At 43.1% G+C, this 26,638-nt stretch overlaps 1 protein-coding gene across 4 annotated transcripts in view; it reads right to left on the bottom strand.

The window, feature by feature from the left end:
- PRKDC (protein kinase, DNA-activated, catalytic subunit) overlaps positions 1–26,638 on the bottom strand; it is a 186,751-nt gene that overhangs the window by 56,355 nt on the left and 103,758 nt on the right. For 2 of the 4 annotated variants that reach the window (XM_017881346.1, XM_017881348.1), the window contains exons 52-62: positions 25,290–25,401; positions 21,986–22,110; positions 21,746–21,895; positions 12,281–12,454; positions 11,352–11,450; positions 9,420–9,627; positions 8,557–8,746; positions 6,702–6,902; positions 4,353–4,465; positions 3,153–3,284; positions 736–915 (exon numbers count right to left, since the gene is read on the bottom strand). In XM_017881346.1, the coding sequence (XP_017736835.1) occupies positions 736–915; positions 3,153–3,284; positions 4,353–4,465; positions 6,702–6,902; positions 8,557–8,746; positions 9,420–9,627; positions 11,352–11,450; positions 12,281–12,454; positions 21,746–21,895; positions 21,986–22,110; positions 25,290–25,401 (1,684 nt within the window). Of the gene's footprint in view, positions 1–735; positions 916–3,152; positions 3,285–4,352; positions 4,466–6,701; positions 6,903–8,556; positions 8,747–9,419; positions 9,628–11,351; positions 11,454–12,280; positions 12,455–21,745; positions 21,896–21,985; positions 22,111–25,289; positions 25,402–26,638 lie in introns of all 4 variants that reach the window. The other 2 variants (XM_017881345.1, XM_017881347.1) reach the window with 1 other exon arrangement.

Below are 26,638 nucleotides of genomic sequence, written 5' to 3'. Positions count from 1 at the left end.
ACTTTGAATGGCACAGAAAACATTTCTTACATGAAAAATAATCTTCTGACAAATATATTTAAGTAGCAATTGAATATTAAATTAGATTTTCTGCTCATGCTGTGTTGCCGTGGAAAGGACTTCTCTGACCACTGCATCTAGGCACACACACCCTACCCCATCAAGAGGCACTTGCTTACCTGCTTCATTACTATCTTACACTGCTTTAATACTTCCCCATTACTCAAGTACTATGACACTTACTACAACCTAACGTCCCGTTTAACATTTCCCTGTGGGTTGCCTATTACCCATCTATTAATGGGAATGTAAGGTCAGGAGGAAAGGAATTTTTGCCTCTTCATCGATGTGGCTCAACCACCTAGAACAAAGCCAGGCGGGTACTCAGTCAACACCTTTTGACAGCAGTCAGGAGGCAGGAAAGAATTTGGTGAAAGACTACATAAGGAAAAATAACTCAATAAATGAAGGGTTTCATCAAAACACTGAGGGGACTGGCTTACTACAAAATAAAACATAACATGTTTGATTTCTGGTTATTCTGTCACATATCGGTTTTTCTGGGGGGAAAAAATAAATTACATCTACCCATTTGGGAGGAGGTAACCCAAACAGTACATCTACTCTGTTAAACACCAGGTTATCAAAAGTTTCAACATGGGAAACACAGTGACGACAGAACGGCCATATGAAGCCACAGCAAACAATATTTGGTGAAGTGTGTGCAGACTTTACCTGAATACAAGAGACAAAAGGTGGAAAGAAAGAGAAGGTGGTATTAAGAAAACGATTGAAGTCTTGGAGCAACTTTTGAGTGATGTTGTTTTTTTCAGACAGTGTCTTAAATTTATCCATCTCTTTCAAAATTCCGGAAAACAAGCTGCTAAAGAGCTGTTTTGCAATTACTGGGTCTCTCTGTAAAAAATTCAAAACAAAGACAAATTAGGATCTGAAGCAAAAATGCTATAAATTACCAATACTATCAGAGCTTGGAAAATACAGACTGTTGCAAACACATCTATTATACCTCTCAATTCTATTTGGAAAGATTTAACAGGCATTGACAAAGGGAGCATTTGAAATTTAACCAAATATATCTGTTTGATGTGTTATGGAAATATGGACTTTTGGCCCAGAGAAATGAATTTAAAAGCTGGCTTAATCAATACGTAATGACATAGCTTCTCTCCTGAGTTGAGTCTGGGTCTCCAATCTTTAAATGGGGGCTACCAGAACACATCACAGTGTGCTGCGGGGAAGATTAGCCCAGATGATGCACAGCCAGTGCTTAGTGCAGCACCTCATAAAATCTCAGAGAAAGATTAAATGTTTAGGTATTTTCCTCCTTATCAGCACCATGGTAAAGCTTAAAATAACTGATCAGCTTAAATAAAATGCCAGTGTTAATTTTCAAGGTCCCACCACCTGACCACTTTAAACTAATAAAACCATCAGATGCTTCTTCTGAGCATCAGCTCCCTCAAACAGCACACTACCTAATCATTTATAGCCCTAACCCTCGCACACTTCATGGCCAGGATACTCCCTTTATTTATTTATTCATGCTGTGACATTAGTACCAAAAACAGTTCCTGGCAATATAGTGTCTATCTTTGCTAAATGGAGGCATGTAAGCATGATAAATAAAGTTTAAAAATTATTTTGTGTAATCTTCCAGGGATCTTTCCTGTTAATAAATTTTCTATCATATTATAATTGACAGGTCAATTCTGTTAATATCTTTTTGTTAATTTTGCTACATGTTTGCCTCTGAAGGAGGTGAGACTTGTGCTGCTTTTGAGATCATGTTCTTTTTTCATGTCTAAAACCTATTTTAATTATGTTTACAACATAATGGTAATCCATTTTGATGTTTTATGAACAAATTACATTATTAAATGAATGTTCTTAAATCAAGCGTGATTTTTGCATATTGTTGAAAAGAACATTAAAAGCAATGGTTTACACTTAGTTACCATAGCCAAAAATTAAATACTTGAAAAGTTTACTGTGCAATTCTACTGATTTAAGGTTATACTTAATATTAAAAAAATATATCTATCAAATGCAAAAAATTACTTTGATAAAAGCTATGTATGACTAAAACATACAAATTTGATTTATTCCTTATTGTATATTTTAAGTGATATATTTATCTTGTTATAAGAAGTTCTAGTGAGTAGTAAAATTTTAGAAAATACGGCTAAATCAGAAAAAGCACAATCCCATTTACAACAGCCACATAAAGAATAAAATACCTAGGAATACACTTAACCAAGAAAGTGAAAGATCTTTACAAGGAGAACTAAAAACACCCACTGAAAGAAATCACAAAATGACACAAACAAAGGGAAACACATTCCATAGTCACGGATTAGAAGCATCAATATTGTTAAAATGGCCATTCTGCTCAAGGCAATCTATGGAATCAATGCTAATTCTATCATACTACCATCAGTTATTACAGAACTAGAGAAACTATTCTAAAATTCATGGAACCAAAAAAGAGCCCGTATAGCCAAAGCAATCCTAAGCAAAAAGAACAAAACTAGAAGCACTGCACTACCCAACTTCAAACAATACTATAAGGCTGCAGTAACCAAAAAAGCATGGTACTGGTACAAAAACAGACACACAGACCAATGGAACAGAATAGAGCACCCAGAAAATGTGGTTTAGGAAAAAAGAAAATAAGTATCGCCCACAATTTTACCATAAAGAGATAAGTCACTGGCACGTGTCTTTTACTGGTGTGTACACTTTTAGACCTGTTTGGTAACCTCCTGTTTTTATGTAACACATGGTGGACGGGTTTCCATGTCTACAATCCACTGATTGCTGAGTGCTGGGTACAAATTCCTTCATTTATGCTCCCTTTGTTCAGACAAATGCAGTGGTAATCCTGATAAATAACGTCTTCAGCACTGATGATCTCAGAGTCTCAGCATGTGTAAAGAAGTCATGGAACTAGGAAATGGCAGAGTCAGGACTCGGAGCAAGGTCTTTACACTAAGCCCACTGTTGAGGACAAACCAACACCTAATCTATGTTGCAGGACAGCCTCAGCCATGTTTCCTCACATAGGCAAACCCCTAAACTGGAAACACATTTTATTTAACCTGTCAATAGAAAAAGCAGCGGCAAGGACTGACCTGGGCCACGGCCTGTAATGGGGTGATGAGGCTGCTGTGCTTGATTTGAATGTCAGGAAGGTCTCCCAGCCGGTAGCTTCTGTACAGAACGACCTGGGCATCCTGCTTCATTTTTAACTCACTCTTGATTTCCTATAAGCACCAAAACCAAAGTAGAAGATGAACATTCTCATTGAAGGAAACCAGTCGTGCATGAGCTATGAGGCTGCCAAAATCCCCTGAACCACAAGGGCGAAGCGGTGGGAACTGATGCTCGCAGAGGTTTAGGCGCTCTGCTTTACCACCTAGGGCAGACGCTGCATCCAAAATAAAATCACTACACAACAAGCAGTGGAAAGGCTTTAAACACTGACTATAAAGTAATCAGAATATTTATAAAATTGGAAAATTTGATTTAGAAGTATTTAAAAACAGGCGGAGGGCTGCATCTCTGGAAAGTCTCGCTGAGAACGAAGCCGGCAGCCGGTGCCCACTTCCACCTCAAGGTCCTGTCCTCCGGCTGCTTCTGCTCCCAGGCAGCTGCAGAGCCCAAGGGTCCCCTCCGAGGGGGCAAAATAGTGCCCCGAGGGCACAGTCCGGGAGGCCTCAGGCTCCACAAACATGGCTGGGCAGCAGGGCTTGGGGAGGGGGCCGGCACAGCGCCCCACATCGAGGGCTTCACACCCAGATGTGGATGGAGCCGCTCCCGTGGTGGCAGCGGCTGGCGCTGAACTTGAGCACCGTCAGGGATCCGTCCTACCCTCTTCTTACAAATGCATCTTAATGACCCATATCTAGACGGAATGGACGCTGCGGTTACAGCATCTCCACGCCGCGGAAAGGCCCGCCTGGCCACCTGTCATCGGGGCCCCGTGGGTCCCAGCCCCCAGCTGCCCTCCCGCCGCATTGGTCCCTGAAGCGAGGGCCAGTGAAGTCCTGCCAGGGCGCGGGCCTTGAGGTGGGCCCAGGATCAGCCTGCTGATCCCAGGTCGGCCACGCTTCCACCCGCGGAGAGAACGGGGCGCATTCCTGGACCCCCACCAGGGCGCCGCGGGGGCTGCATCCCCGTGGGGGAACCCCAGGAGGCTGGCTCGGAGCAGCCCCGCCACCTGGTTTGCAGGTGACATTGGAGCCAGTGTCTGGCAGGAAGCTTGTTCACTTCGTCTGTATCCTGTGACAGAAACTGCATCGTTCTGATCAAATTCTTGACAGAATACAAACCTTCTCTCGTTTTTGCTCAGCAACGCCTTTTCTGGCATACATCAAACTGAGCTTCTCCTGGTCCCTCATAAACCGTCTGCGCAGTCGCAGTAGGTCCACCCGGCCAGCCGCACCTGGAGAGGGAAAGCAGGCCCAGTTACTCCCCGCCGCCCAGACACTTGGCTCTGCTGGTTCATTTTCACCTCGGGTTTCCTCAAAGACAAAACCTAGAGGTGCCGCAGAGGCAGCGATGGGAGCAGGAGTGCAGGGGCCACAGCTGCAACTGGAACTGCTCAGCAGTGGATTCAGCAGGCATGACAACGGGCAAGGCCCCTCCAGAAGGAGGCCCAGGGAGGACACGCAGCCACCTTCTGAATCTCGGCCCAAGTCGCCTGTGAGTGCTTTGCCTCTGGCCTTGGAGGCTTCAACATCCGGTGCAGACCAGCCTCCCTCCGGACTGTGGCAACCTGACCAGGGACAGGTGACCGCGGCACTCCTAAACTCGTATGATTCCAAACGCCTGTTTAGTGCCTTGCAGATACCAGCCTTAACCTCCAAATCACGACAGGTTCTAAGGAAGGCTTCGAATATGAACGAGAGAAACCAAAGTAAGCAACAAGGAAAGAGCAACTGTTAAAAGCAGATCATGCAGGAAAAAATTTCAAAACATGATCATTTATCAGAAAGACAAGAGTAGGCACTGAAGAAATGTTCGGAGCATGAAAAAAAGCTCATGGAAACGAAAACATGTCATAACTTAAAAGCACAGGTGGTTGAAGGGATTTCCCAGAAAAGAGGCAAAGGGAAAAATATGACACCTCAGAAGGACACTCACGCAGGTGTGATATCTAAGCACTAGGACTCCAAAGAGAAAACAGCAAACTGAGGTGAAGAACTCAACAAAATCACCCGTGATGACGCTCCAGAACTGGAAGGTGAGAGTCAGCGGCTTGGAAGCTCCCACCATATGCCCAGAGAAACAGACTGAAACAGACCTACGCCCAAGGACACTTGTGTGCAATGTCAGAACGCTGGTTTAAAAGAGAAGATCCCGAGAGCATCCACAGATAAAAGACCCACGTTCTCACAAAGGATCCCCAAGGAGGATGGCGCCCGCAGCCCTGCAACGCAGGGAGTCCAGGGGCCCCACGTATGGAGGTCCACAGCAGCACTCCCACTAGGCCACGAAACCATGAGCTCCCAGAGAAAGCTCCCTGCTGCTGACCCCCATTCTCAGTGCCCAGGCGGCTCCACCTGAATGACGGCCACCAGCACTCCAACTCACAGCAGGTGCCAAAAGTTGGGCCACACTGACCTCTCCCGGTTCCATTTAGAGAACTGTGTGTGGGCCACAGGTTTGTGACTGAAAAGTATGACAGAGAATGGTGGAGTAAAGCAAGTTATGTTGCCTGTGTTTCAGTTCCTACGATTAGATAAGAAGGCAGTGAGCTCTGCTTCTAAGTTCTTCTAAGTTTACTTCCACAGAGCTGAGCTTCCCTGCTGGCGCTCCCCCAGGGTTCTGTCATGGGCCCTTTCCTCTCTGCACATGTCCTTCCTCTGGGCCCTTGTTCCCTCCCAGAGCCACACTTCTCACAAAGAGCTGCTTCCAGCCTCTCAGCACCCGTCTAGCTCTGGTCATCAGTTAGCCAAGACCAGGTCCTGGTGCCTGTGGCCCCTGCCTCCCAGTCCCCATCACTCCACTTCTGCCCCACACAAACTTCAGGGAAGGGCATTCAGTCCCCGAATCTTCCTCTGCTTGGTGCGTTACAAGGCTGCTTCCTAAAGCTGAAGTTCGACACACACCCCCACACCCACAAGCCTGTCTTTGCAGCACCCTTTGCCGTTACTCTAGCATGCCCCGAAGCATCCCTTCACCTGGACTGCGGAATTGATCTGAGCCTGCCCACCCCGACACTTCTCCATCCCTGTCCTTTTCATCCTCTCCCCTCCCATACCCCCAGAGGAGCTCAAGGCTCCTCTCAAATGCTCTTCCTCCACCCAGTCTCTTAGGACGCTCTCCCCATTCTCCACCTGCATTAAGCCCTCTCGCCCTAGACCGTGCTTGCTAATTCCACCTCATCTTACAATCTTACATCTTACAATCACCCCTTTATAAAGCCTCACCCACTCTTAATGCTCCAGAAAGTCACTCAACAATGGATCAAGTATAACTTACTGAAGGATTCTTCTGGAACTCCCAGAAAACAATGTCTTCAGCATGGTAAGTGCCTAGGCAACATTAACTGAATTTTAAGGGGCTTGATTACGAATTACAAGGAAACATGGATACAGTCAGAAATGTCCCCAGACCTGAGCTCTGCAGTAATTAGTGGGGAAGCTATTTTAAGCACTCTCAGCAACCCAGCTTACCTTTCACTTTGTTATCCACCTCGTCCCCTGGAAGGCCCAGCCTTTTTTTCCCAAAATCAGGCCCCACTGACTTCAAGGGTGCTCTCTGTAACCTTTCACTCCTCTTGTGGGCAAACAGCAAAGAGTCAGATGAGGGACTGGTGTGGTCGACCAGCGGGTCAGTGCTGCTCCCGGTCAGCCAATCAAATGAGCTTCTTCCATCTGCAACATGTGATCAGAGAGGTCAGGCACTCAGCACCACCCAGCTCTGCAAACAGGGCAGGACCACCTGGTAGCACCCTAGGCCTCGGTGCTCACCTCCAACCCTGGGCAGAGGCTCTGTCAGATCCCAGGGTATGCCCCAAGGAAAACCGGGTGCATGGGCCTCAGTGCCCCTGGACTACAGTGTCCCCATTTGTAAAGTAAGAAACATGCCACTTGCTCCCACCACAGGAACAACACTTTGTTATCTACTGAAAGGTGCTAAGAGCCCCTGACTCGTAATATTAGTGTCACAGAATTCCCATTGTGATTTATTCAAATTAGTCCCACTTCCAGAACCAACAAAATGTGAAAAAAATTACATAAAGGAAAAATGTTAAAGAGTTTATGTAAAAGGATTAAGATATTTTACTCTACAATTTGTACTTTGCTTATCAAAGGAAGCAGTTAAACCATCTGAGAAAGAACAGTTTAATAACTGTAAATCTAGTAAATGAATTTGGTTTACCCCTACTCTGCTTTGGAGATAAGATGTCTTAAATTTGCTGCACTAGGTTTTTCTGTACCAAACCAAAACCAAAACATACATATACTGAAACTTTCCCTGATTTTTCCAGTCAGAAATAATCCATTTCTTTTTTAGAAAAATTGTAGCAAAACAGGCTGGGTGCGGTGGCTCACGTCTGTAATCCCAGCACTTTGGGAAGCTGAGGAGGGTGGATCACGAGGTCAGGAGATTGAGACCATCCTGGCCAATGTGCCAATGTGGTGAAATCCCACCTCTACTAAAATACAGAAATTTAGCCAAGGGAGGTGGCACGCGCCTGTAGTCCCAGCTACTCAGGAGGCTTAGGCAGAGGAATCGCTTGAACGAACCCAGGAGGCAGAGGTTGCAGTTAGCCGAGATCACTGCACTCCAGCTCCAGCCTGGCGACAGAGCAAGACTCCATCTCAAAAAAATAAATAAAGGAAAATATACATAAAATTTACCATTTCAATCATTTTTAGGTGCACAGTTCAATGGCATTAAGGACATTTACACTGTTATACAATCATCACTATCTTCCATGTCCACAGTTTTGTTTTTTTTTTTTTTTGAGACATGGCCTTGCTCTTTTGCCCAAGGTAGGGTGCAGTGGCGTGATCACAGCTCACTACAGCCTTGAACTTCTGGGCTCAAGCCATTCTCCCGCTTCAGCTTCCCCAGTAGCTGGGACTATCACAGGCGTGCACCACCATGCCCAGCTAATTTTTAAAATTGTTTCGTAGAGATGGGGTCTTTCCATGTTGCCCAGGCTGGTGCAGAACTCCTGGGCTCAACTGATCCTCCTGTCCCAGCTGAAATAACAGGAATGAGTCACTGCACCCTGCCTCCACAGCACTTTTCCTCTTGCAAAACTGAAATTCTGTACCCATTAAACTATAAATCCCCATTCTTCCTCCCCAGACACTGGCACCTAGCACTCTACTTTCTGTTTCCATGAGTTTGACTGTCATAGGAACCCACTCTTTTGACTGACATTTTCCTTGGGTTCTTAATGCTTTTTGCTATTATCCCTTACTTCTCTCGCAAAAGCCCAACACTGTTGTGACAGAAGCTGCCCACAGAGGTCAGAGTGCTGTATACATGGCCGGCGGGGTAGGTCACTGTTACCTGCAGTCTGTGTCGGTGTGAAGTCATGCTGCTGTTGGGTGGCCCTTATCTGCCCTGCCATTGGCCAGCGAGCTGAGAGGGACCCTTCCTGGGTACGGGTCTGGAGAGTGCCCTGGGAGGCCTGGGTCTCCACAAACATTGGAGTGAGAACAGTACTTCGGAAACGCCAATCAGAATCAATGGTATATTCCTGTACATAAGAAAGTTTCAAATCAAATAAGGCTCCTTTTTAAGAAACACTGATATATTTCTATTTAAAATCTAATGGTACCATCAGCATATTTCTACCATAACTTCATATGCAGCTGAAGAATCTTCTCTAATTTAAAAGTTTTAACTAAGTGATTTGCCAACTAGAAAAACTAGCTAACTATTGAGGGAGAAAACCCAACTTTCTTAATGTTTGCATAAAAAGGCTTGATATCATGCTCTGCACCGCAACCCAAATGCAACGAGTCAAGTGACCCAACTTGTCCACATACACACATGCCACTGGGACAGATCCTGAGCTTGTGAGCGGGACCGGAGGGGCCCTACCCCAGGAGCTCTCTGCAACCTGCCCATCATCCCCACTGTTAAGGCTGCTGCGAGAGCGCGCAAGCTCAGTATCCACTGTGGGTTGGGAGGAATAAGGGGAGGGAAAGCAATGGCGATCCTGACAAGGGAAATCTAGTGAAGGCCAACAGGGTGAGGCCTGTGGACCTTCAGGTGGCTGAAGCAGAGGCATGAGCCTTCCCTCTCCTTTTCAGAAAGGAATGTGTGAGTATTCCAAGAAAGCAAAGAGCCAGTTAAAGCTATTAAAAATGTTCATGAACAAGAAAAGCTTATAATATTCATTACTATGAGAGAGAAGACCACATTACCTGAAATTCACATTCTGACAGAGGATGTTCGAACATGGGATTTGGATAATCTGGGCTCAGGCTGGTCATTTCGAGCAGAAAATTTGTTGCTAAACTTAAAAAGTGCACTTCTATCTTAGGAGAATATAAGGAATTTAGTGCCAGCAACCGGTCCAAGGTATTTGAAGGTAACCTAGTTTCATGGCTCCAGAAATTTCGAATAATTAATCTGAAAAGCAGAGAGAAAAAAGTAGATTGCTTAGACAATGGCAAATAGGAAAGAATGTGCTGTACAGGGTGCCCTGTGGAGAAGGTACAGCTCTTTACCCACATGAAGCTTAACAGAGAGGGAAACCACATTCAACTATATCAAAAATATAGTCTGAGTTATGAAACATACCCACTGAAGGAGGGGAATATTACAAAAAATGTAGCATACTTTTTATGCTACAGAGGGGAGGGGAGAAACTGGGTGATTTTATTCTCTTATCTCTATTCTCTGGGAAGTTTTCAATGATGAGTACATGATATTAACTATTTGAAACAAAAAAAAATTTAGGAAATTACACAAAATCCTTCACTGCCTTGCCAAAACAATTCATTATAAAAATTACTGCCATAAAATACTCAAAACATATATTAATTAAATACCAAATTAGGGGTTGGGTATAGTGGCTCGGGCCTGTAATTCCAGCACTTTGGGAGGCCGAGGTATGTGGATCACCTGACTTCAGGAGTTCAAGACCAGCCTCGCCAACATGGTGAAATCCTGTCTCTACTAAAAATACAAAAATTAGCTGGGTGTGGTGGCGCATATCTGTAGTCCCAGCTACTCAGAAGGCTGAGGCAGGAGAATCGCTTGAAATCGCTTGAACCTAGGAGGCAGAGGTTGTAATGAGCTGAAATCGTGCTCCTGCACTCCAGCCTGGGTGACAGAGTGAGACTCCATCTCAAAAAAAAAAAAAAATACATACATACATACATAGCAAACTAGGTCCTATAATTTATGAATGCATATGAAATCCAAATACAATTTTAAGAAGCTCAACGAATTTAAAATTATAGCAGAATGGAAAATAATATACAGAAACATACAAAAGTGTATGGCTTCTTATATTGAGGCTGGGAGCAGTGCTCACACTTAAAATCCCAGCACTTTGGTAAATCAAGTCAGGAGGATTGAGGCCAGGCATTGAAGCCTAGCTTGGGTAACATAGCAAGACCCTATCTTTACAAAAAGTAAAAAATTAGCCGAGCCTTTTGGCATATGCCTGTAGTCCCAGCTACTCAGGAGGCTGAGGGAGGAGGATCACCTGAACCCAGAAGTCCAAGGCTACAGTGAGCTACAGTTACACTACTGCACTCCAGCCTGGGTGCCAGAGCAAGACCTTATCTCTAAAAAACATATTAATAATAATAATAAAAAGTTTAACCCCCTTTTTGCATAGTCAGTATACTTATATAGTCAGAAACACATATAACTGACTTACTCAGGGCAGGCATTTTAGAGGATAACAATCATCATTCACGCTTTCATATATAACTAATATTACGGTTTCCTCTCATTTCTAAGGTTTCAAACACTTTATTTTCAACATTAATACTTACAGCATGATCTCAACTATGTGTGTTAAATGGGAAACAGAAGAATTCTCATTGTAGACTTTCTTTTCATTTTGAAACACTTTAACTCACTGCCCTAGCATAGAGCATTTGGTCCATACGACTTTTTCAAGAGTGTTATTTTTAAGTTGTCAGGATTTTAAAGCCTTACTCTTCATAATATGCTTTAAAATACTCTTTTACTAAATACTGTGAAATGCAGAAAGCAGAGAAAATGCTAATACTGCAAATACATTTCTAAAACTCCTGAAAAATACTCTATGCTACCTTTGAAAGCAATACCCTTAACATTTAATTGTCCCAGCCCAGTTATTCAAGGAGAGCACGTACTGAAGTCCAGGGTTCTCATCGATCAATCCTTGAATCAGCACATCTTTTGCCAGCTTAAATATTTCCTGGGAGTCATTATCTGTCTGACTTTCTGGATCTCTGCTTAAGAAAACAGCAAAATGTCACAACATTAATGCTCTCTTCTAGTCCTTTTGTTCAACTACAGTAACACCATCTAGAATTCAATTTAAAAAGGCTGGTTTTCCCATTAGACTTTAGATCTCCAAATCACAGCTTGTCCCACTCATGGGTATGTGCACAAGCCTTGAGAACCCATCCTCGCTCCCAGCAGGAGCAGAGTGGAACAGGGGGATGGACCCACAGCAGGCCCAGCGGTCCTGTGACGCTCAGCTGTGGTGGTGTAGTAGTGCCCAGTGGTCCTGGCAGAGTTCCTCTCCTTAGTCTTTGCCAGATCTTAAAAGGACAACTATGAAAATAGGTTTTATAAGCACACCACCATACTTTTTCACTCTATTCCACAAACATATGTAAAATGAGTTTTTAAAAGGATACAATCAGATATACCAAAATAAATGTTAATCATATGGTAAAAAAAAAAAAATTATTAATCACATGGTAAAAAAAATGTGTTATTATGTTCCAGATTGATAAGGAGACCCAAATGATTCCTAAAGCGTTAATGTTGCCCCAGAAACAAGGCGAAACCCCGTCTCTACAAAAAATAAACAAAATTAGCCAGGTATGGTGGTGCATACCCACAGACCCAGCTACGCAGAAGGCTGAGATGGGAGGATCTACTGAGCCCAGGAGATTGAAGCTGCAGTGACCTGTGTTTGTGCCACTGTATTCCAGCCTCGTCGACAGAGTAAGACCCTATCTCAAAAAAAAAAAAAAAAAACAAAAAAAACAAAAGAAACAAAAAAAAAACACACACACACACAAAATAAAATAGTCAATGTACAGCTTACCTGTAATTGTCATGAATCCACATGAGAATATTATACATTTGTTCCCTACATGTTGCAGAAGGATGGGAAACGAATTCCACAACAGGGTTCAGAAGTTCTCGGAGTTCTACTGGTTTTAATTTTGGCATCATCTTATAAATTATGTCCAAACATACTTTTTGTCTTTCATCATCTCTATGGGAGAGATTTTAAAACACACAAATTTAACTATTTTATTACTGTACTTTCAAAGTATGACAGATAACTTTTCTTCTTTGTTTCAAAATTTGTTATAATAGGTAACACTACACTTATATAAAACTTGTATTCTTAAAATAATCATGGACTAGATCATTAAATATAAGACAAATAATTTCAACGTGCTATCCTACAGCGGATCCTGAAACAGAAAAAGGACATTAGAAGGAAACTGGAGAAATGGAGTAAAGCCTAGTTTGGTAAACAGTAATGTTCTAATGCTATTTTCTTACTTTTGACAAATGTACCAAGATTATGTAAGGGGAAAGTTGGGTAAAGGGTATATATGGAAATTATGTGTACTATCTTTCAACTTTTCTGCAAATACAAAATTACTTCAAGATAAAAGTCTATTTTAGAAAACCTAATAATGGCAAACAAAGTATTTTTTAAAAGGACTTCAAGTGCTACCTGGCATGGTGTATAGTGAAGTGCAATCTGAGCTCTAAATGAGGCAAATATTTATTTCCTTGTTTTGACTCCTTAATAGCACCCAGCTGAATGCTTCACACAGTAGATACCCAGTGAATGTAAGGATATTAGGACAGTGACATACATTCTTTGTTACTGACACAATGCACGTTTATTGTTGTGTAAAAATACTTACATAGGAGGGGGACAAGATGGCTGAATAGACATAGCCAGGAGGGCCTCTACCACCAAAACAGAGCAAAATAATGAGTAAACCAACATGCTTTGAAAAGATCTTTGGAAAGAAAGCACTGAGCATCGATAGAGAGAGGCAATGCAGACACCGAGGCAGAAGAGGGAGGAAGCTGGGAAGCCTGCACAGTCTCCGGGTGCCAGGACCTGCTCTTGGCCCTAATCAGGTCCTAAGGAAGGGGTGAGTGGAGTGACTATGGGGCAACCCACACTCACCATGGAGCTCTGGAATACTAGCCACAAGAGATTGCATAACCCCCACAGACATCTGAATTGGCAGGGAACTGTCAGAGAGAAGGTACAGGCAGAGCACCAGCCTACGTGGAGCCTGGCAGGTCTCACTCAGCGTGGAACAGCTCCAGCAAAATGCAACCCCAGGCGCCCATGCCCCCAGGTTCTCACCTTGCTCTGAGTCACTCTAGCCCCTGCTGAATGCTGGGCTGGGAAACAGCAGGGCTGTCCTTCCTGTGGGTCTGGGGAGAGCCTGATTTGCATGCCTATCTGTCAACTTCCCAGGCACTCCCAACCCCAGCTGCTCCCACAAGAGCACAGACACAGCATAGCCTCCACTATCCAGCCTGAGTTCTTTGCCAGTGGCCTTGGAGCACTTTGGCCACCCCAGCACAGTGCTTGATTCCAAGGGGACAGAGGACGAAGCCGTGGGCCTGGTCTCAGCCCCCCAGAGTCTAAGCACATTGTTCAGGAATACAGAGCCGAGATCTGTGGCCAGAGCTTAAGCTCTGCTCAGACCACTGAGTAGAGTGAGACGTGAGTTTGTGTTCCAGCATAAGTGCTGTGTGAGCCCCCTTCCACGAGGCTGGTATGGGAAGGGTGAGTCCTGTTGGTCAGCTTTGCATCTGCCTGAGTGGCCTGAAACACCTAACAGCCCAGTGATCTGGGCACAGAAAGCATGGCATAAAACTGACTGGTCAGGCTAGCTCCCAGGGCGGACACCAACAGACTTGGTCAAGAGAGCGTGAGCTAGGCAGTCCCCACAACTGTCTCCTGGGCAAAAAATCCCAGGCTGTGGGCACCACACCAGCTGCATAACCATGACAACATCACCCTGCCCTGAGATCCCCCATCCTTGACCTACTATACCAACAGACCACCCACAGACATACACCACAACCCTCTCTGACTTTGCCAAGCACAGAGGACCAGTGGGCCTCTGGAATGCTGCGGGTCTCCTGGTGACCTAACCTTCAACTCAGGCCACTGCTAAGGGATGGGGAGCGCAGCCTACCAGGGGCCCCCTTGGGGTTCAGGAAATGTGAGTATGGTGCCAGTGATTGGAAGGGGCTCCTCTAAGGCCTGGGAATGAACTTAGTGAGGGGGTCATCTCCCTTCCCCTGCCCCCAGAACACTGTGCTGAACACACTGTAATCTAACAGTCTATCTGCTAGCCCTTACCTTTAAGCACTATATACTGGATCATAGTATGAATTACATCACTAAAAAAAATTCTTCTAGTATACATCACCTGTGAAACCCAATGCAGGAACTAAGGACAAAGAAAGATCCTATACAGAGCCTCAGCCTGCTGAAAGCACCCAGAAAGGAAGCCAATCGACTATACTCAGCATACACCACAGTCAAACCCTCAAGGAAAACAATTCAAGAGTCAAAAGGCAACATAGCCATTTTAAGAAAGAACAAGCCAGGTGTGGTGGATCACACCTGTAATCCCACCACTTTGGGAAGCTGAGGCAGGTAGATTGCTTCAGTTGGGGAGTTTGAGACCAGCCTGAGCAAATGATGAAACCTCATCTCTGCAAAAATATAAATCATTAGCTGGGCGTGGTGGCGCATGCCTGTACAGGTCCCAGCTCCTCAGGAGACTGCGATGGGAGGATCACCCAAGCCTGAGAGGTCGAGGCTGCAGCAGTAAGTCATGGTCACACCACTGCACTTCGGCCTGGGTTACACAGCAAGACCCTGTCGAAAACAAAACAAAACAAAACAAAGGAAAAGAAAAGAACCAAACTGAACTTCTGGAACTGAAAGATTCACTACAGGAATTTCATAATACAGTTTGAAACATTAACAAAAGAAAAGACCAAGCTAAGGAAAGAATCTCAGAGCTTGAAGACCAGCCCTTCAAATCAACCCAGTCAGAAAAAAATAAAGAAAAAAGAATTTTTAAACAAAATCTCTAAGAAACAATAGATTATGTAAAAAGAATCAAACCTATGACTTACTGGAATTCCTGAGACAAGTTGGAAAATATATTTGAGGATATAGTCCATGAAAACATTCCCTATCTCACTAGCGAGGTAGACATGCAAATTCAAGACATTCAGAGAACCCCTGTGACACACCATACAAGACCATCCCCAAGACACATAGTTATCAGATTTTCCAAGGTCAACGCGAAAGAAAACATTTTAATGGCAGCTAGAAAGAAGGGTCAGGTCACATACTGACAGAACTTCATCAGGCTATCAGCGGGCCTCTCAGCAGAAACCTTAAAAACCAGAAGAGACTGGGGCCTATTTTCAGCATCCTTGAAGAAAACAAATTCCAACCAAGAATTTAATATCCTGCCAAACTAAGTTTCATAAGGAAAGGAAAAATAAAGTTCTTTTCAGACAAGGAAACATTAAGGGAATTTGTTAACATTAGACCTGCCTTATAAGAGGTCCTTAAGGGAGTGCTAAACATGAAACAAAAGAATAATACCTGCTACCACAAAAACATACTTAAGTATGTATCCCACAGATACTATAAAGCAACTACACAGTTAAGTCTACAAAACAACCAGGTAACAACATGACAACAGGATCAAAACCTCACATATCAATATAACCTTGAATGTAAACGGTCTAACAGCCCCTCTTAAAACCCAAACAGTGGTGAGTTGGATTTAAAAAAAAAAAAACTCATTTATCTTCTCTCTTCAAGAGACCCATCTCACATGTAACAATACCCACAGGCTCAAAGTAAAAGGATGGAGAAAGATCTATCACAAAAACAGAAAACAAAAAAGTGCAGGGGTCACTATTCTTTTATCAGATAAAACAACTTTAAACCAACAATAGTTAAAAAGGACAAAAAAAGGCATTACACAATGACAAAGGGTTCAATTCAATAAGAAGACTTAACTATATACTAAATATATAAGTACCTAACTTTGGAGCACCCAGATTCATAAAATAAGTTCTTCTAGACCTATAAAGAGGCATTCAATAATAGTGGAAAACTAACACTCTATTGACAGTGTTACATAGATAAGGCAGGCAGAAAACTAACAAATTCTGGACTTAAACGCGACACTTGAACAATTGGACCCAATACATCTATAGAATACTCCACCTAATATACCACAATATACATTCTTCTCATCTGCACATGGAACGTACTCTAAGATCAACCACATGCTCAGCCATAAAGCAAGCTTCAATAGATTTTAAAAAATTCAAAATCATACCAAGCACACTCTCAAGACTACAGTACAATAAAAATAGAAATCAATACCAAGACCTCTCAAAACCACATAATTACATAAAAATTAAACAACTTACTCCTAAATAATTGTTGAGAAAACAAAATTATTAAGGCAGAAATCAAATTTTTTTCAATTAGGGAAAACAGGGACACTAAATGCCTACGTCAAAACATTAGAAAGACCTCAAATCAATAATCAAACATGGCATATAAACTAGAAAAACAAGAACAAACCAAGTTTGGGTGCAGTGGCTGACGCCTGTAATCCCACTTTGGAAGGTCAAGGCAGAAGGATCATTTGAGGTCAGGATCAAACTCCTAGACCAGCCTGACCAACAAGGTGAAACCCCATCTCTACTAAAAATACAAAAAAATTAGCCAGGCATGGTGGTGTGCACCTGTAGTCCCAGCTACTCGGGAAAGAGGCTGAGGCAAAATAGCTTGAACCCGGGAGATGGAGGTTGCAGTGAGCCAAGATCACACCACTGCACTCCAGACTGGGCAACACAGTGAGACTCCGCCTTAAAACCAACCAAAACAAAACAAACCAACCCTAAAGACAGCAGAAGAAAAGAAATAACCAAAATACAGAGTGGAATTGAATGAAACTGTGATCCAAAAATCTACACAAAGATTCAACAAAACCAAAAGTTGATTATTTGAAATAATAAACAGGATTGATAGATCTCAAGTTAGATCAACAGAGAGAGACAAAAAGAGACAGAAGATCTAAATAAGCACAATAAGAAATGACAAAGATAACATTATACCTGATCCCACAGAAATACAAAAGATCATCAGAGACTATTGTGAACACCTCTACATAAGCAAATTAGGAAATCTAGAGGAAATGGATACATTTCTGGAAACATACAACCTCCCAAGATTGAACCAGAAATTAAAAAAAAAAAAAAAAAACCCCGAACAGACCAATGAGGAGCTCCTAAATTAAATCAATAATGAAAAAAACTTACCAAGCAGAAAAAAAAAAAAAAAAAAAAGAAAACAAAACCCCCAGTGCAGATGGATTCACAGTTAAATTCTGCCAGATATACAAGGAACTGGTACGAATCCTACTGAAACTATTTCACAAAACCAAGGAGAAAGGACTCCTCCCTGACTCATTCTATGAAGCCAAAATCCTGATACCAAAATCTGACAGGACACAATGAAAAAAGAAAACTTCAGGCCAAATCCCTGATGAACACAGATGTACAAATCCTCAACGAAATACTAGCAAATTGAACCCAACAACACAACTAAAGGTCAATGCATGACAATCAAGTTTGCTTTATTCCTAGGATGCAAGGTTGGTTCAACATACACAAATCAATGTGATTCACCACATAAACAGAATTAAAAACAAAAGCCTTATGATAATTACAATAAATGGAGAAAAAGCTTTCAATAAAATCCAACATTCTGGGCCAGGCACAGTGGCTCACGCCTATAATCCTAGCACTTTGGGAGGCTGAGGCGGATGGATCATTTGAGGTCAGGAGTTCAAAACAAGCCTGGTCAACATGATAAAACCCTGTCTCTACTAAAAATACAAAAATTAGTCAGGCATGGTGGCATGTGCCTTACTCAGGAGGCTAAGGCAGGAGAATCACTTAAACCTAGGAGGCATAGGTTGCAGTGACCTGAGGTCACGCCACTGCACTGCACTCTAGCCTGGGTAACAGAGAGAGACTCCGAGAGAGACTGCGAGAGAGAGAGAGAGAGAGAGAGAGAGAGAGAGAGAGAGAAATCCAACATCCTTGCATGATAAAAACCTTCAACTGGCCGGGCGCGGTGGCTCATGCCTGTAATCCCAGCACTTTGGGAGGCTGAGGCGAGCAGATCACAAGGTCAGTAGTTCGAGACCATCTGCCTAAAACGGTGAAATCCTGTCTCTACTAAAGAAAAAATACAAAAAAATTAGCCGGGCGTGGTGGCGGGCACCTGTAGTCCCAGCTACTCGGGAGGCTGAGGCAGGAGAACGGCGTGAACTCAGGAGGCAGAGCTTGCAGTGAGCCGAGATCACGCCACTGCACTCCAGCCTGCATGATACAGCGAGACTCCATCTCAAAAACAAAAACCAAAACCCTCCACAAACCAGGCATCAAATGAATATTCCTCAAAATAATAAGAATCATCTATGACAAACCCACAGCCTATATGATACTGAATGATGGCAAAAACTGGAAGCATTCCCCTTGAAAACTGGAAAAGACAAGGATGCCCACTCTCATCACTCCTATTCAACATAGTACTCGAAGTCCTACACAGAACAATCAAGCAAGAGAGAGAAATAAAATGTATTCAAATAGGAAAAGAAGAAATCAAACTATTCCTCTTATCTGATGGTATGATTCTATACCCAGAAAACCCTAAAGACTCTGCCAAAAGGTTCCTAGAACTGATAAACGACTTGAGTAAAGTTTTAGGACACAAAATCAATGTACAAAAACCAGTAACATTCCTATACACCAATAACATTATAGCTGAGAGCCAAATCAAGAACGTAAGCCTATTTACAATAGCAAAGAAAAGAATAAAACACCTAAGAATACAGCTAACCAAGGAGGTGAAAGATCTCTACAAGGAGGACTACAAAACACTGCTGAAAGAAATCGGGTATGATACAAATAAATGAAAAAATACTGTTAGAATAGCCATTCTGCCCAAAGCAATCTACAGATTCAATGCTATTCCTTTCAAACTACCTATGTCACTTTTCACAGAACTGGAAAAAACTATTCTAAAATTCATATGAAACCAAAAAAGAGCCCGAATAACCGAAACAAGTCTAAGCAGAAAGAACAAAGCCAGAACATCATATTACCCAACTTCACTATACTACATGGCTACAATAACCAAAACAGCATGGTACTGGTGCGGGGAGGCGGGGGAACCACAGACACACAGACCAATGGAACAGAATGGAGAACCCAGAAATAAAGCCACACACCTACAACCATCTCATCTTCGACAAAGTCAACAAAAATAGGCTGTGGGAAAAAGATGCCTATTCAATAAATGGTGCTAACTGGCTAACCATATGCAAAAGAATGAAACCAGACCCCTGCCTATCACCATATAAAAAAATTAAGATGGATTACAGACTTCAATGTGAGACTTCAAATTATAAAAATTGTAGAAGAAAATCTAGGCAATACCCTTCTCAATATCAGCCTTAGCAAAGAATTTATGACTAAGTTCTAAAAAGAAACTGCAACAAAACAAAATTGACCAGCAGGACCTAGTTAAATTAGAGACTCTGTGCAGCAAGAGATACTATCAAGCGGGTAAACAGACAACCTATAGATGGGAGAAAATATTCAAAATATTCACAGACTATGCACCTAACGAAGGTCTAATACCCAGAATCCATAAAAAACTTAATTCAACAAGTAAAAAGCAACCCCATTAAAAAAATTAGTAGGCCGGGCGCGGTGGGGCTCAAGGGCCTGTAATCCCAAGCACTTTGGGAGGCTTGAGGACGGGATCACGAGGGGTCAAAGGGAGTCGAAGGACCCATTCCTGGCTAAGGGGTTGGTTGGAAAACCCGTCCTACTAAAAAATACAAAAAATTAGCCAGTGCGGACGTGCCGGTGCGGACGCCTGTGAGTTCCCAGCTACTCCAGGAGGCTGAGGCAGGAGAATGGCGTAAAAACCCGGGAGGCAGGAGCCTTGCAGTGAGCTGAGAATCCAGCACTGCACTCCAGTCTGGGCGACAGAGCAAGGGACTCCGTCTCAAAAAAAAAAAAAAAAAAAAAAAATTAGCAAAAGACATGGATACTTCTCAAAAGACATAAAAGTGGCCAACAAATATATACTTATATGTATATGTATATAACTGTATATATATGTGTGTATATATATATATATAAAGGTCATCATCACAAATCATCAGGGAAATGCAAATGAGATACCATCTCACACCAGTCAGAATAGTTTTCTTAAAAAGTTAAAAATATAGCAGATATTGGCAAGGCTGCAGAGAAAAAGGAACACTTATACATTGTTGGTGGGAATATAAATTAGTTTAGCCAGTGTGGAAAGCAGTTTGGAGACTTCTCAAGGAAGTGAGAGTTGAACTATCATTTGACCCAGCAATCCCATTGCTGGGTATATACACAAAGGAAAATAAATCATTCTACCAAAAAGACACATGCACCTATATGTTCACCATAGCACCATTTACAACAGCAAAGACATGGAATCAACCCAGGTGCCCATCAATGGTGGACTGGATAAAGAAAATGGTACATATATACCATGGAATATTAGGCAGCCATAAAAAAGAACGAAATGTCCTTTGCAGCAACATGGATGCAGCTGGAGGCCATTGTCCTAAGCGAACTAGTGCAGAAACAGAAAAGCAAATACTGCATGTACTTACTCATATGTGGGAGCTAAACACTGAGTACGCACAGACATAAAGTCAGGAACAACAGACACTGGGGAACAAACAAACGGGAAGGGAGGATACGAGGCAAGAGTTGAAAAACTACCTGCTAGGTATTACAGTCACTACCTGAGTGACAGATTCATCTGTACTCCAAACCTCAGCATTCCGCAATATACCTTTGTAACAAACCTGCACTTGTACCTCCTGATTCAAAAATAAAAGTTCAAAAAATGAAAAAAAAAAAAAGTATATAGACTAAGACTGGAAAACAGTACGGGGACAGGGAAATAATACAATGTAAGTGATCAGCAGCTTTCTCTTTTAATATATACTTTCATGCTATGTTGCAATTTTGAAAATAAATGAACAATTTAAACACATTAACAGAAGCTTCTCACCTGGCAAAATAGGTACAGAACTCAAAAGCACACATTTTAAATTTGAAGACAGCCAAGGTAACCCCACAGGCCACCTCCTTCATTTATGGGTGAAACACGCCCTAGGATGTGGCTCCCCAAGATGCCAGAACAAGGGAGCAGGGAGCAGGCCCACCTCAGCAGATGTCCTATTCTTAAGGTGCCTTCACCTTTTCTTCAGAGATTCCAACTTCACAAACGTGCATATCATCGAAACCCACAGGTTCTTTTTGAGGTGAAGACGTCTGAACAAATTAACACTTTATGAGCCAGTGGGACCCAAGAGCAGGGCTAGTTTTCACTCACCTATGTCTCATGACTTGAACGAAGTCCTTGCTCTTTAACTGGAAGTACAGCTCTGTCATTCCCTCCACACGACAAAGTACCACCTCCAGACAGAGTGTTTTCAACACTCCATGAAATTTTGGCAGCAGAAAGAACACAGCATTCATGAACCTGGGGAGCAAGAGGACTGGTGAGAGGCGGGCCAAGGACCCTCCTGCCCCCACAGGCTCCCTGGACACAGCCTCCCTGGACAGCCCATACCTGTCTGCAAGAGGAGGGAAGCTCTTGGTCACTTTGTTCAAGCACACAATAAACTTGTCCTCCATAGTATTTTGATGTTGCTTCAACTGTTTTGCAACCAGTTCACACAGAGACTCCTCCAGCATCTGAAAAATTAAATTTATTTTCAAATACACAAAAGTGGAAATGTAGATTAAGCACTGAAAGTAAGGTTTATCTTGAGTAGTTAAGTGAGCCCAAAGAAGGTGTTCAATGTTATCACCTACAACAAGGCAGATGATAGGACAGTAGGTGCTGGGGATGTCTGCTGGTCGGCACTGACCATCGCACACCCTTAGGTTCTGGATCCTTGAGTTCCTACACCTCAGTGAGCCAGTCCACATCACTGTGCTCTGTGCTGAGCACCCAGGTGTCTGGCTCGTGTGGATGTCAGATCAATGAAGATTAGTGTTTCCTACTGACACCAAAACACTTGGTAGGACCAGTAAGTCCTTTGAGAAGCTAAGCTAAATGGCTAAATATTGTTTGAGACATATTTTATGATATTCAGATTTCTGATAAAAAATATTCACATGGACTAGAATTTTCAAGCAATTCTATTCACACAGCAGTCCACATCACTGTCTGCTCACGTCCTGCCTCTTTTCACCAAGTGCTGTTGTTACGTATTCATTTGTATACCATCTGTTTCCCCTCCCCAAATGCCAGCTCCCCAAGGGCAGGGACGTGACCTGTCCTGTTACCTACTGCATCCCCATCCCTAGAATCTAGAACCAGAAAGTCCTCAAACGTCCTCCACACAGAGAAGCACTCAGTGGAGTCCACTGGAATAAAGCAACAGAAAACACTGCTGTCCTTCCTGGCTCACCTCCTTCCTCACAAACATCAGAAAGAGGCGTAGGCAACCTTTTCAAAGGCATGAAGACTGAACAGTTTTTCAATGCAAACTCAACACAGACTGAGCACCTCAAATCTGAAAATCCAGAATCCTCCAAAATGCAAAACTGTTTGAGCCTCAGCATGACACTCAACAAAATGTTCACTGAAGCATTTGAATTTTGAATTTTTGAATTAGGGATGCTCAAACAGTAACTACCATGAAAATATTGCAAACCCAGAAACTGAAAACACTCCTGGCCCCAAGCATTTTGGAATAGAGATACTGAACCTGTAGTATGAGGCTATTTTAAAATTATCTTAAGAAAAACCCTTAACACAAAACCACAAATTTCAACGGCCTGAACCCCATATAGAATACATATAGTATTACACTACCGATTCATCAGCTGTCTTTTTATTAAAAGTATTTAATACGACAACACAATGAAATGATCACAATCTAGCAAGTAAAGAAAGCAAGTTATAAAACAGTATGAATAAGAGAGACCAAGGACAGTTGAGCTGTGTGCCGCAGGTGTTGAGGGACGTTGTGTGGGAAGAGCGCGAGCCTCTCTTACTGACTTTTTAAAATTTTTTTTGAGATGGAGTCTTGCTCTGTCGCCCAGGCTGGAGTGCAGTGATGTGATCTCAGCTCACTCCAACCTCTGCCTCCCAGGTTCAAGGGATTCTCCTAGCTCAGCCTCTCGAGTAGATGGGATTATGGGCATGTGCCACCACGTCCAGCTAATTTTTCTATGTTTTGTGGAAACAGGGTTTCACTATGTTGGCCAGGCTGATCTTGAACTCCTGACTTCAAATGATCCACCTGCCTTGGCCTCCCAAAGTGCTGGGATTACAGGCATGAGCCACAGCATCCGGCCTCTTACCAACTTCTTTATGTTTACTCTGCTTTCCAAATTTTTACGATAAATCTGTATCACTTTTATATTCAGAAAAAAATATGTAAAACAGAAGTGTTTTTTATTCTTAAGTTGAAATTTAAGTCATGAGATTAAACCTGGGGATCTGCTGTAACTTGCTCCATTTATGGTGGAAATGAAGCATATTATGTAGATTTAAACCTCATATTTAGGGATGTTAGAATCATCTTATAAAAAAGTTCTACTGAATTTAAAAAATCGGTTTATTTACAAAAATAGCTGATAATCCCTAAAATAAATTACAAGTAATGTTTGATCTTCCCAAAGGGGTCATCTTAATTTTATTTTAAATCCAAACAAATCCGTATCTGGGGACATGGACAAGGGTCCAATCACAGTACCGGGCCCACCGGTGCCTGCTCAGGACCACCTGGCTTCTCCTGAATCTCTCCTCATCCAGCCCAACAGTGACTGGGCCTGGACTCTACTCTGTCCTTTCTTTCAGGAGAGTTAACTGAGCTGGGTGGGGGTGCAAACTTGAGAATCACGAACATAAAGGCAGTCTATATAAAGCCGTGAGGCTGGATGAGGTGGGTAGGGGAGCAGTGAGTGAGGCCACAGCAGAGCTGTGGAGGTGGTTAGGGAAATGCAGCTGAGGAAAGAGAGAAGGGGCCGCCACAGGAGGAGGACAAGAGCCAAGAGTGTCCTCAGGGTGTGACCAGCTGGGCCACCCAGACAGGCTCTGCAGCAGCAAGATCCCGAGGGACCCACAGAGCACCTAATCCCAGTGATAACCCTGAAACCCACAACCCTGCTTGGGCAACATGGCGAAACCTTGTTTCTACAACAAATACAAAAATTAGTCAAGCATGGTGGCACATGCCTCTAGTCCCAGCTACCCGGGAGGCTAAGGTGGGAGGACGGCTTGAGCCCAGGAGTGCAAGGCTGCAGTGAGGTATGATTACATCACTGCACTCCAGCCCAGGTGACAGAGCAAGACCCTAGCTCTAAAAAGACTTTAAAACAGTAAGAAGTAACGTTACTTCTTCATTCAGTCCTCTTATCTGAACAGTGCACTGCACTTAAATGTTCAGTTAGGCTCATCTCACAGTCCTGTCCAGTGGGCAAGGCAGCAGTACTGAGAGGGTCGTCTGGGAGGTCCCTTCCCCTGTTCAACAGCTACACCAAAAACTGCAAGGGGAGGAATGGACTGGGAGACGACAGCAGTTATCTACCAGGACAATTTCCTCCACAAGGAAATCCTGAGACCACATGCACAGTAATAAAAGCTGGTTAAATACTCTCATCTGATTTTATATTACCAAGACGGTTGCTGACCTCTCCACGTTCAACAAGTTTCCAAGGTGTTTAAAAATCATGGGCCCTCTCTAAAAAACTGAATGTTGTATTTGCTATATTATAGTAAGGAACAGTAAAATATTAATAAATGCAGAAGCCCATTTTGTTTCTAATACCATACAGGAAATAAACATGTAAGTATCAAGGGTCGCAACAAATCAAAATAGAGTAAGAGGTATTTACTGAAAATTGTGTAGCACACTCACGTTTTTTCTCTCCATAACATATCGAAGTATAAGTCCTAGAACTTCTGCTGCAGCAGCATACACTTCTTTATATCTTACAAAGGACATATTATTCACCAAAGCCTGAAAGTATCTACAATAAACACAGAAAAGACATATGCATTAAATAAACCATTCTGTTGTTCCACAAATATAAATGACAATTTTCCTTTTCATGTCATACTGACAGCCTAAGTTGCGGAAATCTAAATTTAGAACGTGATGCAAATTCCATGTACAAATGTACACATCAGCATGTATTTAAGGGTGCCCGATGTCATAACCAGAAAATCGTAGGGCAGTCTGCTGTCCCATCATGCAGAACCGCTGCAGCTGGACCATCCCATAAGGCTGAACAGAAAGCTGTAGTGAAAGACAGAGCTACTATCCAAGATCACGGGGCACTGACTTCCTTTCAAAACCCACCTACTATAGCAGGACAAAGACAATAAAATGAAAAACAGCATACTCCCAGTGCCGTGCTGTGTGAGGAGGCTTCCCAGGGAGCCTCGCATCCACTGTCTGCACTCAGGGGACTCTGCAAGGTTGTTCTGGCATAGAAGCCAAAGGCCCAGCCAGTGACTGTCTAAAAGGAGCCAAGTTCCCACTGAGGCTGCTGTGAAGCTGGCTGACTGCCTCAGCCCTGAGGTCACGTGTCATCTCTGGCACCAGTAACTGGTCCAATGGTGCTGGGGGGCCAACACGGAGGACCAAACATAGAGAAACACTCACAGGGATGGGAGAGTCAGGCAGGGAAGGTGGAAACCCAGGGAGTGGCCAGGAGTCAACACTGACTTCACAACCCTCAGGAGCAGGACAAAGAAATACCCTTTTGTGATGTCCCGTAACCATCTTTCTGAGGTCTCTTGTCTTGGCATGTCACACCCAGCTGCCCTAGCTCCCAGGCGGACAGTGCAGCCCAGCGTCTACCAGCTCTCAAGGTCAGAGAGCCCAGAACAAAGCCTCCCGAGGGGACCGCGTTACTTCTGGGGGTAAATGTTTAGAGTATCAGTTTAGACAATAAGAAATACCACCTCTCAACTGCCAGCATGTACATGAAAAAAATTACACTGTTTTAAACACCTACATTTCTTATTTGCCCCAAACATATTTTTTCTTCCAGAAAAATCTAAATCCAACTTCCTAAATTTAGGAAGAAAAAAAATTTTTTGGTACAGATGGGATCTTGCTATGCTGTCCAGGCTAGTCTCGAACTTCTGGACTCAAGCAATCCTCCTGCCTTGGCCTCTCAAATGTGTTAGAATTACAGGCATGAGCCAACATGCCTGGCCCAGAAACATCTGTAACATAGGTCTGGTCCTTAAATTTAT

Source organism: Rhinopithecus bieti, unplaced genomic scaffold (assembly GCF_001698545.2).
Source record: "Rhinopithecus bieti isolate Rb0 unplaced genomic scaffold, ASM169854v2 scaffold_13195, whole genome shotgun sequence".
Classification (NCBI taxonomy): Eukaryota; Metazoa; Chordata; class Mammalia; order Primates; family Cercopithecidae; genus Rhinopithecus; species Rhinopithecus bieti.
The sequence above is the reverse complement of the archived record's forward strand: the minus strand, read 5'-3'. Positions and strand labels throughout refer to the sequence as shown.